The 16,237-nt window shown below is 50.8% G+C and overlaps 1 protein-coding gene across 2 annotated transcripts in view; it reads right to left on the bottom strand.

Annotated features, from left to right (window-relative positions):
• The window catches only part of EVA1C (eva-1 homolog C), a 77,583-nt gene that overhangs the window by 25,724 nt on the left and 35,622 nt on the right, over nucleotides 1-16,237 (bottom strand). For both annotated transcript variants that reach the window (XM_049627924.1, XM_049627923.1), the window contains exons 2-4: nucleotides 15,989-16,185; nucleotides 13,007-13,130; nucleotides 3,980-4,132 (exon numbers count right to left, since the gene is read on the bottom strand). In XM_049627924.1, the coding sequence (XP_049483881.1) occupies nucleotides 3,980-4,132; nucleotides 13,007-13,130; nucleotides 15,989-16,185 (474 nt within the window). The remainder of the gene's footprint in view (nucleotides 1-3,979; nucleotides 4,133-13,006; nucleotides 13,131-15,988; nucleotides 16,186-16,237) is intronic.

Below are 16,237 nucleotides of genomic sequence, written 5' to 3' on the forward strand. Positions count from 1 at the left end.
TGTAGGCATGTTTTCTTTGGCTCAATCACTGTTTGAAAAGTTGGAACATTTCACATTACAAAAAAAAAAGGCCGTATTTCCAGCAACTCATGAGGGTTTGGAAGCCGTGACGACACTAGACCCGCCTTCTGGGCCGGCAACCATGAACCTGCGGGAGCTCCGGGTGGGCTCCTCGCTTAGGACAGGCTCGGATTCATTCATGCATGTCAAGAGTCACCTGGGCACCTGCTCCGTGCCAGGCACTGCTCTAGCTGCTGGGAATCCTGCAGGAAGCAGACAGACACCGTCTCTACGGTGCTTCCCTTCCCCAGGGAAACAGGCCATAGACCTGTAAGTGATGGTTCCCACATTACGAAGACAAACAGGGACCGCGCAGACAAGCGGCCATGCTGGTGGGGAGCCCCAGGAGACCTGTCTGAGAAGGACATTTGACTTGATCCCTGAAGGATGAGACGGGGCCAGCTACACAAAGATGTGGGGTGAGAACGTTCCAGGCCAAAGGAAGAGCTTGTGCATAGGCCCCAGCCTATGAATGAGTGTGCCGAATGGCCCACAGTTCATTCGTTCATTCATCCATTCTCCCCACAGCTGGGAGAATGGATTTATTCTAATTACAGTGGACAAAGCGCTGGGCTTTAAGGGGTGGGAGGGTATGGTGATCTGATTTATTTTAATGATATCTCTCCGGCTGCTAAGTGAAGAAAGGGCCAAGGGAGGGGAGGGAATCAGGGAGGAGAGGGGGCCGGGACACCAGTCAGGAGGTGGTCCGGATGGTCCAGGCGAGAGATGCCCAGAAGCAGGGAGCAAAGTGGCCGGATGAGAGACCCTCAGCGCAGGAGAGCCGAGGACGTGCGGACGGAGTCAGTGGGAGGCAGGGTGTCAAAAGGTGTGCTTTCGAAAGTGGGTGATATCGGGCGGGCCTGGGCGGCTCGGTTGGTTAAGCGTCTGACTTCGGCTTGGGTCCTGATCTCACGGTTCGTGAGTTTGAGCCCTGAGTCGGGCTCTGTGCTGACGGTGTGGAGCCTGCTTGGGATTTTCTCTCTCCGCCCCTCCTCCACTTGGGCGCGCTCTCCCTCCTCCCTCTCAAAGTAAATAAATAAACTTAAAAAAATAAATAAATAAATAAAGTGGGTGATATCAAGGCATTTACACAAGAGGGATAAATGGATGGTCTGGTGGAGGGGGGATCATGCCAAGTGCAGTTTATAATCCTCCCGTGTGGCTTTCCTGGGCCAAGAAGTGAACAGCTTCTCAGCATTCAGCTAAAGGGAGAAGACACATCGGCACGGGCAGCCAGGGTCTGCCCTTTAGCGCTGACCTGACGGGAGGGAATAGTCCAGGTTTCCATGTGAGCCCTCATAGGGCCTTTCGTGTCCCCTGGGAGCCTCTTCCCACCGCAGAGCACAGGCCCAGACGGTCTCCGGGGCTTGGCAGTGGTTCACGAATGCGGCGAACAGTTTGATCTTCAACCTCACGTGTAGTCAACGGGCAAGGGACAGAAGCCCTTGCCCGTGAGGGGTGGGAGGGCACAGGGGAAGGATGAGCCCGTGGCTTTGGCACGTGTGACTTTGCCAGGGCTCAAACCTTCTCAAACTGAACCGCTAAGCGAGGGGCCCGGTCTTGCATTCACGGACCTTTCCTGTATCAACAAGGGTTATTCATGGCATTAGGACAGCTGGTTGACCTGAGGATTCCTCGACGTCTCTATGGAAACCTGTCTTTTAGCCATGATGTCTGCTAACATTTTCTTTGGCTGATTACTTGACGAAGAAGGATGAGGGTCCCTTTGGTGCAGAAGTAGGTCAGATCACCAAGGCTCCCGTATCCAGCCAAGGAGACCGGATCATTTCAGGATGTTCAGAAGAACAGCCATCAGACTGGCCTTTTGGAAGGATGCCTCTGGCCATCTGGGCAGAAAAGCAGGCCGGGAGTAGGGAGATGGCACAATGACCAGCGCCCAGACCTGACACAGTAGCGGGGGCCAGGGCAGAGGGGCTGGAGACGTTCTGAACGCATGCGGGTGTTATACGAGAGGAACGCTGGAGTGTCAGGAACTCACAGGTCGCTCACTGGGGTGTGGGGTGGGCCGAGGGGCGTGCAGTGACATACGAGGGGAAGCCACCCTCACAAAGACCTCTCTGCCCCACTTGGCAGCCAAGCCTGTTAAACGGGAGTCCCCTCCCCCAGACCTGGTCAAGAGCAGCTAGATGCCAGCTCTGCCCCTTCAAAAGACCCTCTGCCATCCTCAACAGAAGGGCCTTCCTTCCCAGAACACCGGGCTGGGGGGCTCTGGTGGCCCGTGTCCCTCCTGAACGGCTTCTTTGCTCTCTCTTCTCGTCTTGCCCGAGAACTTGCCTGCGCACTGGAGTCACGTCACGCTCTCTCTTTTCAGATCCAAGATAATTGGTTTGGTATGAATTTCTTTTTAAAATTAACGTTTCGGGGCGCCTGGGTGGCTCAGTCGGTTGAGCGGCCGACTTCGGCTCGGGTCATGATCTCACGGTCTGTGAGTTCGAGCCCCACGTCGGGCTCCGTGCTGACGGCTCAGAGCCTGGAGCCTGTTTCGGATTCTGTGTCTCCCTCTCTCTCTGACCCTCCCTCGTTCATGCTCTGTCTCTCTCTGTCTCAAAAATAAATAAACGTTAAAAAAAAAAATTAACGTTTCATTTCACATGTGATCCATGAAGGAATCGTAGCGATTTAATACATTTCAGAGCTCATTTTACTTTTGATGAATAAAGTGCAACTCTCTGCACCGGTTCCCAGTGGGGCCCGTTCTCTCTGGTAACACGGCGGGTAAAGATCAGGCCACTTCCCCACCATGCGTGAGGCTGGCATGCGTGAGGGTTAATTCTGTGTCTCAACTTGACTAGGCCATGGTGCCCTGCTGTTTGGTCAAACGCCGGGGTAGACTGCTGTGAAGATACTTTTAAGATAGGGCTAACATCGAACTTAGTGGATTTTGTGTAAAGCAGATTACCCTTCCTCATGTGGGTGGGCCTCAACCAATCAGTTGAAGGCCTGCTTTTCCTCCGGGCTGCAGCATAGAAAATCTGCCCGTTTCCAGCCCGCCGTCCTGCAAGATTCAGACTCAAGATTGAACACCAACTCTTATCTGAGTTCCCAGACTGCCGACCTGCCCTGCAGGTGTCAGACTGACCATATTCCACCACTGTGTGAGCCGATTCCTTAAAATCAATCTCTTTCCAGATACAGGTCTATGTGTCCCATTAGCTCTGGAGAGCACGGACTAATCATAACCTCAGGTGACTTTGACGGCTCCCCAGGTTCCCTCCCTCTCCTCCTTCAAGTCTCTGCTCAGCACGACCCTGTGAGACCACGCCTCTCTGTGGTACACCCCGGCCTTCCCTGTCCCCCCCCACCCCCCGCCCGCCGAATGTGCCCTTCCCCTCGGCACTTGTATGCACCTGAAATACAACACACATCGTTCGTTCTCTCATTACCTCTTGGTCCACTGCCGGAAGGTCAGTGCCACGTGAACCCTGTGTTGGTCACCGATGACTCCCCCACACCTAGAACGGGGCCCTGCATACAGTCGGCGCTCAGTACCTACTCTGTGTGAAGCAACTACACAACGGACAGATTTGGGAATGTGGGTCAGAAGGAGGTGGGACCGTGTGGGCGGTTCCTCCCTGCCCTCGACTTTCCCTCTAATCCAGGGACCAGCCCCTGCCAGGCTTCCTTCCTTGGGGAGTCAGGGCCCTAATCCACTCAGCACCCTAACGACAGCCACATAGTAACACATACCAGGGGCGCCTGGGTGGCTCATCGGTTAAGCGTCAGACTCTTGGTTTGGGCTCAGGTCATGGTCTCACGGTTCATGGGTTTGAGCCCTCCACTGGGCTCTGTGCTGGCAGCTGTGAGCCTGCTTGGGACTCTCTCTCTCTCTCTCTCTCTCTCTCTCTCTGCCCCTCCCCACCTCAAAATAAATAAACTTCAAAAAACCACACACACGTACCAAAAGGGGGGAGCCGCTCTGCTTCTGAGAAGCAGATGTCTGGCTCCTGGGTCCTCCTGCCGTAGCTCGCAGAGTAGATGTTGAGAAACTTCGATGGGTGACAGTGCAGCTTCAGCTCTTGGTTTTCACACACGGTTTTGTTTTTTAGTTCATCTGAAGCAGAAACGAAGATCAGCGACACCATCAGCTTCCCCCAGAAGGACTCAGGGAGCCCCACGCGAGCCCTCAGGGGCTGTACCCTGAGAAGGACAGTGGGAACAGCCCCGCCAGCCCATGGCATCTATGACCCTGAGAAACAGCGCCCTCTGCAGGAAGAGAGTGGGAATGACAGTCAGGTGCGCAAGGAGGACATTGGGGGGCGGGGGTAGTGTCGGCAGGCAGGGAGGTCAGGACTTCCTGGCTTGGGTTTGCGGAAGGGGGTCTGGCCAGGAAGGATGTTTCTCTCCCTCTCTCTCCACCTGAGGTCACATATTCCTTAATTGAAGGGAGCCTTTCCTCAAATGCGGTCTTGGAGCCGCACAGGTAAAGACCGGGGATCTCCTGACTGAGGATTAAAGCTCTGGAGAGGGCCTGCTGACACATCACCGCCGGACCTCCTAATGTTCTAGCACACACCCCCATTTATATATTTAAAAAGAAAAATGATACAAAAGCGAGTTATTTCCTTGGGTAGGATACGGGAAAAAACAGGGCATGTGAAGAGTCCCTCTTCAGGGCAGTATGAAGATCTCGGTCCAGGAGCACCTGCGGCTCGGGCCGCGGTTGCGTGCTACCTTCCGATTCCCTGCACCAGGTCACAAATTCCCAAAGAATTTAGGAAAAGGTCTGTGTGTTTGTTTAATCCGCATGCCACTGTAAAATTTCCCTCTGCAATGTCACACAGTGTTGACACTGTAAATGCATTGCTGATGAAAATATAGTTTTTGTTTTTTCTTAAAGAATGTACTGGAGGGGTACCTGGGTGGCTCAGTCGGTTGAGCGTCCGACTTCAGCCCAGGTCATGATCTCGTGGTCCGTGGGTTCGAGCCCCGCATCGGGGTCTGTGCTGACAGCTCAGAGCCTGGAGCCTGCTTTAGATTCTGTGTCTCCCTCTCTCTCTGCCCCTCCCCTGCTCATGCTCTGTCTACCTCTGTCTCTCAAAAATGAATAAACATTAAAAAAAAAAAAAAAGAAGGTACTGGAAAAGCATTCAATTAATAAAAAAAAGAGTTTCATAATGATTTGATTTTTATTTAAAAAAATTTTTTTAATGTTTATTTATTTTTGAGACAGAGAGAGACAGAGCATGAATGGGGGAGGGTCAGAGAGAGAGGGAGACACAGAATCGGAAGCAGGCTCCAGGCTCTGAGCTGTCAGCACAGAGCCCGACGCGGGGCTCGAACTCATGGACCGTGAGAGCATGACCTGAGCCGAAGTCGGCCGCTCAACCGACTGAGCCACCCAGGCGCCCCTGATTTGATTTTTAAAACCAGTAACAGTTAACCCGCCAGACACAAAGAACCACATAGTGTATGATTCTATTTTTTTGAGATATCCAGAAAAGGCAAAGCGAAGAGACAGAATGTGGGTTAGCGGTTCCCTGAGGCTGAGGGTTGGGGACAAAAGGAAATGACAATACACGGACACAGGACATTTTTTGAGATGATGCAAATGTTCTAGAGCTGGGTTATGGTGATGGTTACATGACTCAGTACAGTTACTGAAAATCACTGAATTGCACTTAAAACGGGTGACCTTTATGCTACGCAAATTATATTTCAATAAAGATATTTCAAAAATAATAATAGCCAAATTTATTGAGCACTTCCTTGAATTAAGCCCTGTTCTAAGATCTTTAAATGTATCGGTGAATTTTTTTTTTAAGTAGGCTTCATGCCCAGTGCACAGCCCCATGTGGGCTTGAACTCAATGATCCTGAGATCAAGACTTAAGCTGAGATCAGTCATGAGATCAAGACCTAAGCTGAGATCAAGAGTTAGATGCTTAACTGACTGAGCCACCCAGATGTCCCTAAATGGATCAATCAAGTTCATACTCAAAATAGCCCTTCTGGGAACCACCTCTTCATATCCTTGGCATGTTGTGTTTTGGATTTTTAGACACTGTAGCAGTGATTCATATAGTCTGGATGCTAACCTTCCTCTTTTACGTGTTATAAATATCTTTTCCTAGCCTGCCACTTATCTTAAACTTTGCAAAAGCAAAGCAAAGCAAAACATAAAGGGAACTATGGCCATTTATTTGCACATGTGGTTCTCTTCTCCCTACCTCCCCAATGTTTCCTAAAGAAAAAAATCATTCTATTACCCTCGTTCTGGATTTGTTTTTACTTTGAAATGTCAACTGCAGCGCAAACAGGTACATTTTTCAGCCAAACAAGCCAAGAGGAGCTAAATTACAGGAGCTAATGAAGGCTGTTTGGGGTGGGGAGGAAGAACATACCGAGAAGAAGGAAAACTAGCCCCCCACGATGACCCCCCATGACCACCCCTCCTATGACCATCTCCCAAGACCATCTATGGCCATCCGCCCATGACCACTACCACTGTGACAATTCCCCATAACCATTCCCCATGATTGCCCCCCCATGACCATCCTCCATGGCCATTCCTCATGACCACCTTCCACAACCACCCCCATGATCACCCCCCATGACCATCCCCCCCAGCTCCCACTTTCACTTCTCTGACTCAGTCATGTTTTTGGATTGGAGGTGCAGGCCATGCCCAGATCCCTCATAGATCTCAAGTTAAAGTTTTCCAAACTGTGACTTAAGGCCTATTCTATTCATGAAATCAATTTAGCAAATCGTGACCAGCAATTTTAAAAAAACAAAGAGTTTAGAAAACATCAAAGCACCTCACTGCAAAAAAGGATAAACACTGTTTTATAATTTTTAAAAATCCTTTCAGTTGTGTGTATGTTATGCCGGGCCAAAATGTAAAATGTTTTCCTTACCCTGCACTGAAATCAAACCAATCTGAAAGCCCCCACTGTAGCCTTACGGGAAGGCGTTAAGTGGTACACACAAGGGCAATGGTGGCCCCTGGGACCTTCGAATCCTGGAGTCCCCGATGCTTAAGCTCCAAACTTACAACATGAAAGAAAATAATTTCCAAATATAAATTCCACCTTTCCATAACTTATAAATTCCCATGCCTTTCTACACCAGAGAAGCAGCCGTGAGGAAAGCTTCAGGATCTCAAGATACCATCAGCTCTGGTGCTGTTCAAACCTGACACTGGTCTTTTTTTTTTTTTTTTTTTTTTTTTTTTAATGTTTATTTATTTTTGAGAGAGAGACAGACAAACAGAGCATGAGCCGGGGAGGGGCAGAGAGGGAGACAGAATCGGAAGCACGTTCCAGGCTCTGAGCTGTCAGCACAGAGCCCGATGTGGGGCTCAAACCCACAAACCATGAGATCATGACCTGAGCTGAAGGTGGACATTGATCGACCGAGCCACCCAGGCGCCCCGGCCTTACGCTGTTCTTTAATCCGTGCTGAGGGGAACACTCAGGATGAATGAAAGGCGTGAAGCAGAAGCCAGGTTACAGATGCTCACCAAATCCCCGTACGGCCTAGTAACACACAAGGAACTATCAGAGGAGGGAAGGTTCTGGGGTGAGCAAGCAGTATGTAGAATGCCCTTCACCCACTCATTGGAATCTTAATACAACAAGTTTGAACCTAAAGCCAAGAAGCTTTGTTTTCTTTTTCTGAACAAAAAGAACACTGAGTCTGACCCTGACATCGAGGGTTTGATTTTGGTGAGTCACATCCGCACTGGTATGAGTTTTTCAGTGCTTTTTATGAGTAAACGCTAAATCCCACCAACACCGAAATATTGCCTGACTTCAAAGGCCCGGAATGAACGATGGCCTTTGATGCAGAACAGGGGGCATATGGGTAGACGCACCAAAAAGAGCTCAAGCAAGCACCCTTCCAATGGGGAGAAGGCTGAAAAATGTCAAGAATGCCTTCCAGTGGCAGAGCTCGCCAGAAAGGGTGAAAACCAAGCCTGATCTCAGCAAACTGGAAGCTTTTCTTTTTAAAAGGACTGGCTCCTTTCTTCCTTCCTTCCTTCCTTTCTTTCTTTCTTCTTTCTTTCTTTCTTTCTTTCTTTCCTTTTCTTTTTTCTTTCTCTTTTTTTCTTTCTTCCTTCTTTTTCTTTCTTTCTCTTTCTCCTTTCTTTCTTTTTCTTTCTTTCTCTCTTTTTCTTTCTTTCTTTCTTTCTCAGAATTTTTAAAAATTAGAAAAGACTTTTTAAGGCCTGTCAAGAAGTGCATTTATTAGCCACCATCTCTCTGATGTATTAAGGCCCATTCATTAAAGGAGGCCTCGATGCTGGCCAAACTCACGCAGAGTAAAACAACACCTCCATGTAAGGCCTCCAGTGATCCTGTCCTCAGATTATGGGCAAACCATCTCTCGGAACGGAGAGGCCTGTGAGTGTCACCTTACATACGTGGGGTTACTGCTGTGTGATGATGTGTCACTTGGTTCCTTAAGAATGTACTAATTCGCTGTCGCCTAAGAGTGACATTTCTGGGCCCTAAACGCAGTGGGGCCACTAACAAAATCGCTCCTTTTCTTAGAGAGAGAGAATTTGTTTTAGAGCTGGGTGAGACTGCTCAGTGGTCTCAGATTAGAAAAGGCATACACAGCCTTCCCAGTGGGTTTGGACAGGGAGGGTGACAGGAGCCCGGGGAAGTGGGAAAACCAGGACAACAGTAACAAAGTCCCCTTCCTGATTCTGCAAACTAGGGGGCTCTGTGTGCCCTCAATGTTTATTTATTTTTGAGAGAGAGAGAGAGAGAGAGAGAGAGAGAGAGAGAGAGACTGCAAGCAGGGGAAGGGCACAGAGAGAGGGAGACACAGAATCCAAAGCAGGCTCCAGGCTCTGAGCTGTCAGCACAGAGCCCGATGCAGGGCTTGAACTCACAAACCGCGAGATCATGACCTGAGCTAAAGTCGGACGCTTAACTGACTGAGCCACCCAGGTGCCCCTCTGTGGGTCCTCTTTAATAACACAGATACACATGTGCATATCAGCAGTGGCCTTCCACAGAAGGGCAGAGAGGGTGATCTGCCAGGATGAGAATGTATTACTACTGATGTTAGTTACAACGGCCACGTGGGGCGATATTGACATGCAGACAGATATTTACTTACTTTTACTGTGTTTTTAAAATTCTCTAAGGTATACCCTGCTCATGCCTGCACCCAGGGCAGACTCCCCTCAGCCCCCCAACATCTGGGTATCACTGCCTTTCGGTCAGTCACATCTTCAGCAAGAATGACCTTTATCTGCCTCCTGGAATAACAGCTACCAATTACTGAGCACAAGTGCACAACACCGTACTTTTACACACTCTGCCACAGTGTGGAAGGCGCACTGTCTTCACTCTACTGCCGACCCTGGGAGTTTCCCTATGCTATCCAAGGTCACGCAGCAGCCACACAGCAAACAGGGTTATGAACCCAGAACTGCCAAAATCCAAAGCCTCACGGAAACCAAGATTCTCTGCAAGGATGAGATTTAAGGAGGTGAAGCGGGGTGCCTGCTTGAGAAAAGAAGGCTCTTTCTAGTGAGGTTTGCTGGTAAAATAGCTCTCCCACCATCCACAGGCAAGCCCTGATTTATAGCGTTTGCCCATCTCCCTGGTGTAAATACTCCCGTTGTGGCAGATTTCACTGCACTCAGGCAGAGCTGGGAAGAAATGCCCACAGTCGGCTCTCACGATGAGGGCTGGTTCCCCGGGCCCCTGGCTGCAGCAGTGGGGGTGCCTTCTGAGGATCAGTGTCAGTGTCATGCTTGGGCTGGCATCAGAAACAGAGAAGAGCCGCCGGGGTGAGAGGGCTGCAGAAACAGAGGCTGGAGCGGGTAGGAACGACCTCTCTTCTGCCTTCCTCTCCCAGTGGTGACAGGGACCGCCTCCCAGCCTGCAGGGCCTCAGGTCACCAATGTCTACATTACCCAAGGCGCTCTGGTCTGAAGGATCATGTTCCTGTTAAATTTGAGTTGAAATTCTGATGCCCAACTTGATGGTACTAGGGGGTGGGTCTTTGGGAGGGGCTTAGATCATGAGGATGGAGTCCCCATGCATGGGATTAGGGCCCCGAAGGAAAGATACCCTAGAGAGATTCCTCGCCCCTTCTGCCAAGTGTGGTTATAGCAAAAAGACAGCCATTTGTGAGGCAGCTGGCCCTCGGCAGGTGCCAAAGTTGCCAGCCCCTTGATCTCGGTCTTCCCAGCCTCCAGAACTATAAGAAATAAACTCCTGTTGACTATAAGCCACCCAGTTGATGGCATTTTGTTAGAGCAGCTCAAACAGCCTAAGATACAGGGCTGTGCCCCGCATCTGTTATACATGGGGCAACCAGAGGGGACGTGAAAACCCCAGCCACGCGTCCTCCCTGCTTAATGCCCCTCACAGAAAGAGTCCACCCCCTTCCTTGCCCATCAGGTCCCGGGGATCCTGCTCGAACTCCCCATCTGGTGCTCCTGCTAGCTCCCCAGAGCCCCCTGCTCCCTCCGGCCACAGCCTTCCATATGAAGTGCTCCTTCTGTGCCTGACCCCTAGTCTGCAGTCCCCAGCCCCATCACTAGCCAGGAAAGCCTTCCTCGCACCCCTGCCGGGCTCAATTCCCCCTGAGCTCCTGGCACAGTACCAAGAGAGTAGGGTTCTCCTGAGATGTTTTCTGGACAGATACGATCTTTCTGGAGAAAGCTGATATTTGCTAGAACCTAAAAGGCAAGAAGGAAGCAGCAATGCGAGGTGAATGCTCGCTGGATGAAAGAACGTGGAAGCTCTCCAAGCTGGAGCCGCCATCCAAGAAAGTTCTGCAAAACAGGAGTTGTCTTCATACGCCAACACCTGGCCCCACACCTGTGCACGGTAGGTGCTTCAGCAGTGTTTTGCTGAAATGACATGAGCAATCAGACCTCATCACTGGCCACAGTAATAAGGCTGTGGCCTGGCACTGACACAGTCGAGGTTCGGCCACTTCCACAGGGGCCTTTTTACGTCTTTTACGGGTTGGTCATTTGCAACTTCGCATTATGAAAAATTTCCAAGAATATCACAAGAGACAGGCATATTCTCACTGCGCAGATCCTTCAACCGTTAACATTTTGAACACGCTTTAAAATGGGTTGTCTTTGGGGCGCCTGGGTGGCTCCGTCAGTTGAGTGTCTGACTCTTGATTTCGGCTCAGGTCACGATCCCAGGGTCGTGAGATCGAGCCCTACGTCAGGCTTTATGCTGGCAGCTCAGAGCCTGCTTGGGATTCTCTGTTTCCCTCTCTCTCCGCCCCTCCCCTACTCATGCTCTCTCTCTCTCTCAAAATATATAAACTTAAAAAAAAAAAAAAGGGTTGTCTTTTCCACCATGGAAGGAGGACAGCATTTTTTAAGATTTAGCCATGGGAAGGACACTACTAAGAACACAGAGATGTAGACGGAATCTTCCCGAGTGAGACAGGAGGTGACGAGGATTCCTGGGGAGGGTTTGGCTGGTCTGCAAAGTTCGGGCCTGTGTGTGGGTGTTTGTGATCATGTGCACGTGTGAGTATGTGTGTGACAGTGCATGTGTGTGTGATAGCACGTACGGGGGGGGGGGATTGTATGCATGTATGAGTGACTATGTGCAATGTGAGCGTGCAATCATGGGTATGCGTGCAAATGAGTGTGTGCATGTGAGTGTGAATGTGTGTTTGAACACACAGCGTGGGGGAAGAGCCATAGGGGCCGTTCTGAGGCATCTGGGCCCCAGCAAGGAAAGGGTTTAAGACAGAAGGCTGGGTATTTGCTGGAAGGTTCCAGTGCTTTCTCTGCAAACGTGCACTTGAAACTACTACACACGTATGAGCTAAAGCTTCACCCGCCTCCGGCACCTAGTCTGCCACTGTCTTGGGGGGGGGATGCTGGGAACCAGAGGCAGAAACCAAGAGAGAACAAAATGCAGAAAATAAAACCAACGCGTTGGGGTGGCAGTGCAGAATTTTTAAAGTGATCATGCCTTCCTATAATCGTTTGGTTAAATATTGTTGCTATAACTTTGCTTTCTTTTCAGCAGGTTATTCCGGGGTTGCCAGGAGCCTCTACTGCTGCAGTTACCCATGGCTTCTCTCAGGCAGGCTCTCCACACCTGCACGTGTGACCTCCTCGCTGAAAGGCAGTTACCTGTGTGTTTTAACGGGTTAGTCACAAAACTGATGTGCGTTACATGTGGCACAAGTCAACTGAGAAAAGTGCGAGAATCTGAATAAGAAAGGCTGCTCCAGCCAGAATCTCCTCCTCTTTCTTTCCCCTTAGGAAAAGACACTGTGTGCGGAGCCCCTGCTATAGGTGAAAGCGGAAGAAGCAAGTTCAGAAAGATCTAGAACTGGGGGCTCCAGTGGCAAATGTGCCCCCCCGCCTTCTCGAGAGAACAACAGGCCAGCGACTGATGGTGAGCTTCCTTTCAGTAAGGAAAACCCAGTTCCCCATTTTGGGGAAAGGCAACTTCAGCCTCTTGCCACTCCTGATACCTTTAGCATGGGTACAACTGGGTTTTACATATTACGAAGGATTTAAAAAAATTTTTTTTAATGTTTATTTATTTTTGAGAGATAGACACACAGAGCACAAGCAGGGGAGGGTCAGAGAGAGAGGGAGACACAGAATCGGAAGCAGGCTCCAGGCTCTGAGCTGTCAGCACAGAACCCCACATGGGGCTCAAACTCATGGACCACGAGATCATGACCTGAGCTGAAGTCGGACGCTTAACCGACTGAGCCCCCCAGGCGCCCCTACAAAGGATGTTTTGAATTCAAGGATTTGAAGAATGCACATGGATATATGGCTGCACACACACGTGCACACACACACCACAAAAGAATAGGTAGGACTTCTCTATTAACAAGTTTCCAAGTTGGACAAACACCCACTGGCAGAGAATTTCCATCAGGGGTGTGAATAAAACAGGAAATCCACACCCCAAACACACTGTCCCCCCCCCGCCCCCGCCCCAGAAGTTACTTACTAGGCTGGCATTTAAAGGAGACCAGGAGGTATTTACTGCTTCCTGGACAAAGGTCAGGTCCAAAAACACGGCTATTGACCAGGAGATGGCAGGCACGCTGGTTCTGGCATTCATCCAGCACCTTCTAAAATGAGGGGGGTAGAAAAGGGATAGGCTTGAAAACCACACACGGTGTCTGTGAGACCCCACACCCGGGCTGCTCTGGGCTCTGACAAGGAAAGGACACCTGTCTGCTTGGCCTGGGGGCCACACAAAGAACCTTCGAGCTGCTATGAGCTGTGTCTGAGACCGCACACCTGTGCATTGACCAGGTCGGCTGCCTGTCTCCCTGTCTGTCCCAGAGCAAGAAACCCAACCCTACGGCGCCAGGCCCCCACCAGAAGCCCAGCTTCCAGTCTTCCTCGAGTGGAAGTGTTGCTGATGGTTTTGACCGAAGTGCTGCATCATGGAGGCTTCGGGAAACACGAGCGAGACCCGAGGACCTCAGAGCGTGGGCCAGACAGGACGCGGAGGTCCCTTCCGGGAGGCGTTCCCCTGGCTGCAGAGCTGAGAGAGCCCTGTGAGGACCAGGAATCACGGCCGTCGCTCTACATCCTTAGAAACGGCCGAGCACAGACCACAGAGAACTCAGCATTTGGGGGAGGCCTTGGGAGACCCAACCCAAAACAGGCCAACCAGTAAACATTAGAAAGCTGATTCTTCCCACCCTTGCCAACCTGGAGGGCACAGGGCCTACTTGTTCCCCAGGGGGCAATTTTCCTCGTTGGAAAACTCAGGCCTTCTGTTGCACATTTGGCTCCAAAGTTCTCCTTCAAATCTCTCTTTCCCTCATTTTCTTCCCAGGCAGTGCACACTCCCTTGTGAATGAATCTGTTCCGTGCAAAAGCCCATGAATCGCCCTGTGGAGGGTCACAAAGGGGCCTCACTGCCGTGCTTCCTGTCTCCAAACACAACAGGCGCTGCCCGTAACACACAGGTCTTACACGTAGTGTCCTCTAACAGGATACCCAGCACACTCTACGCTTCCCAAGAATCTACTCACTACTGTTGGACTCCATTTACCTCAGCTTCACGAGCCCGTCCGAATCGCCACGCTCTCATAGTAGATTATGGAATATCTCCATGAAGGCTGCTGGCCTTACCAGGCATCCCCTGTCACCTCAAGGGCCCGGCAGAGGTGGTATGAAATCTGGAAAAACGCCCAGGGACCCCCCCCCCCCAGAGGACGGGACACATCCTCATGGCTGAGGGTCACCGGGCAATGACTCAGCCCTTGTGTGGCTCCACGTGTTACAACCACAGAGTGGGACCCGAGGCGGGGCTGTTTCCAAAGGGGGTTAACAGCTGAGAGATGCGTGGGGCGGGGGGACTTCCCGTCGGCATTCAGTCATGGGCCAGACCAGCTGAGGTGCCCCCGGGGTGGACATCAACGCCTGTTCTCTCCAGCCTTAGGCGACCTCACTCTGCGGAGGAGGAAGCACTTTGCCTCAGTTCCCAAACGCTGCTCAAAAGACACAAAATAAAGGATCTCTTGCCCTCTGGATGAAAGAGCAGTGCACGGGGGATGTTTCTGGCAAACAAACCTTCTGAACAACAATCGGAGTCGTGTTCACAAATGCTAACTTGTCTGCCTGGCTCTGGAAACGCCCGCTTCCCTCAGGCCTGCCTGGCAGAGCCAGGCACCATATTGGAGAGCGAGGGTGGTGCCCATTCTTTCCAGCTCCAGGGTGCCAGGGGTTCATATTTCCACAAAGCAGGGCACCCGTCCTATGGCACCGGCCAGTGTTCTTTTTATGCACCTAGGAGAGCGGCAGCCGGCCGGGGGGGCAGGGAAGGGTGGGCAGGGCAGTTGGGGTAAGGACTGGGGGCAGGCCAACTGGGATACAGATCCTGGAGTGGCACCCCAGGGACAGGACTGGGGGCTGGGTGGGGCACCCACAGGAAGTAGCTGCTGGTCTCCAGAAGCAACAGGTGGCCTCTCCTCGGGGGTGTGGAAGCCACGTCCAGGGATTTTACTCAAACACATCCTTTTGGCTACTCAGCTGGCATCTCTACCTATCACATGGCCATTCTAGATACTAAGACGCTTGGAATGGAAGCAGTAAGTGGTGTAAGACATAGAAAAATCCTTATATTATCACATGAGTTTGGCTTCTCCTCTTTGGACCTCAGAGAGAGCCACACGGCATGAACACCAATCCCATCAGTCCTTAGTCTTCCTAGCAAATTTATCTTTCCCCCCATTTCCCGCGGCTGAAAAATAGTCGAAGAGCCATGAATAGTCTAAAATTACCACTGAAATACTAGTCTTGACCTCTTCCTATACCAAATCTTTTGCTAATCCCAACCCTCCCCCCCCAAAAGAAAGTCTTAGCCGCCCCCCTCCCCAAATTCCTGGTACTATCTGACAGAAAAGCAAATCAGCAGAGGCCGCCCAAAGAAGCTCAAAGCAAGAATAATGTCATTATCTACAACTGGAGAAGAAAACCATTTTTTTTTTTTTTAAAGACCATGATTGCTATTTCCCTTCCGCAAGAGCATTCTCTGAGAAGTTGGTCAGGATCTCGACTGTCTGCCTCACACAGCCCCCCGTGGTTTCCACTAAAGGGTCACGTTCCCTCTCTACTGGGGTATCGACGGGACAGGTGGTCCTGGAGGGTGAAGGCCAGCACGACTATACTTTGCTTTACGGCAGTGAGGGGTACGTCTCTGAATAACTTCGTAAGGCAAGCGTATTAAGGGAGCTCCCCAGCAGGCAGGAATCCCATTTAGTCTTGTTTGGTGAAGAACCTTTTCCAGAAGCAAATAATAGCTCACTTGTGAAACCGTTGATTTGTATAAGTTGGGGTTTTCGTGGATCAGGTTTGCTTTGAGCAAACTATATAATCACAAGCATATATACAGAGAGAGAGAGAGAGAGACAGAAGGAGAGAGAGAGAGAGGACCATTTTATCATCCTAAAACATCTACGAAAGATAATACCTGCAGTGTTGTGGGTGCCACGCAGGTTAAGCTGTCTTCCCTCTGGGAGGCAGGCTGTTGGGTGCTACACATTTGGTAATCTTGCCCATAGAAGGCCGACTGGACACTTATCGTAGAATGCCGAGGGCACTGTAGATTCAAATGGTCCCCATCGCAGGCATAGGCGGTGTGGTTCTGCAGGAGTTTGGTTAGGTAACCTGGAAAATATTCAGCTGGGTTACAAGAGGCCCAGGAACTCACCACTCCTTC

This window comes from Panthera uncia, chromosome C2 (genome assembly GCF_023721935.1).
Source record: "Panthera uncia isolate 11264 chromosome C2, Puncia_PCG_1.0, whole genome shotgun sequence".
NCBI classification, from domain to species: Eukaryota; Metazoa; Chordata; class Mammalia; order Carnivora; family Felidae; genus Panthera; species Panthera uncia.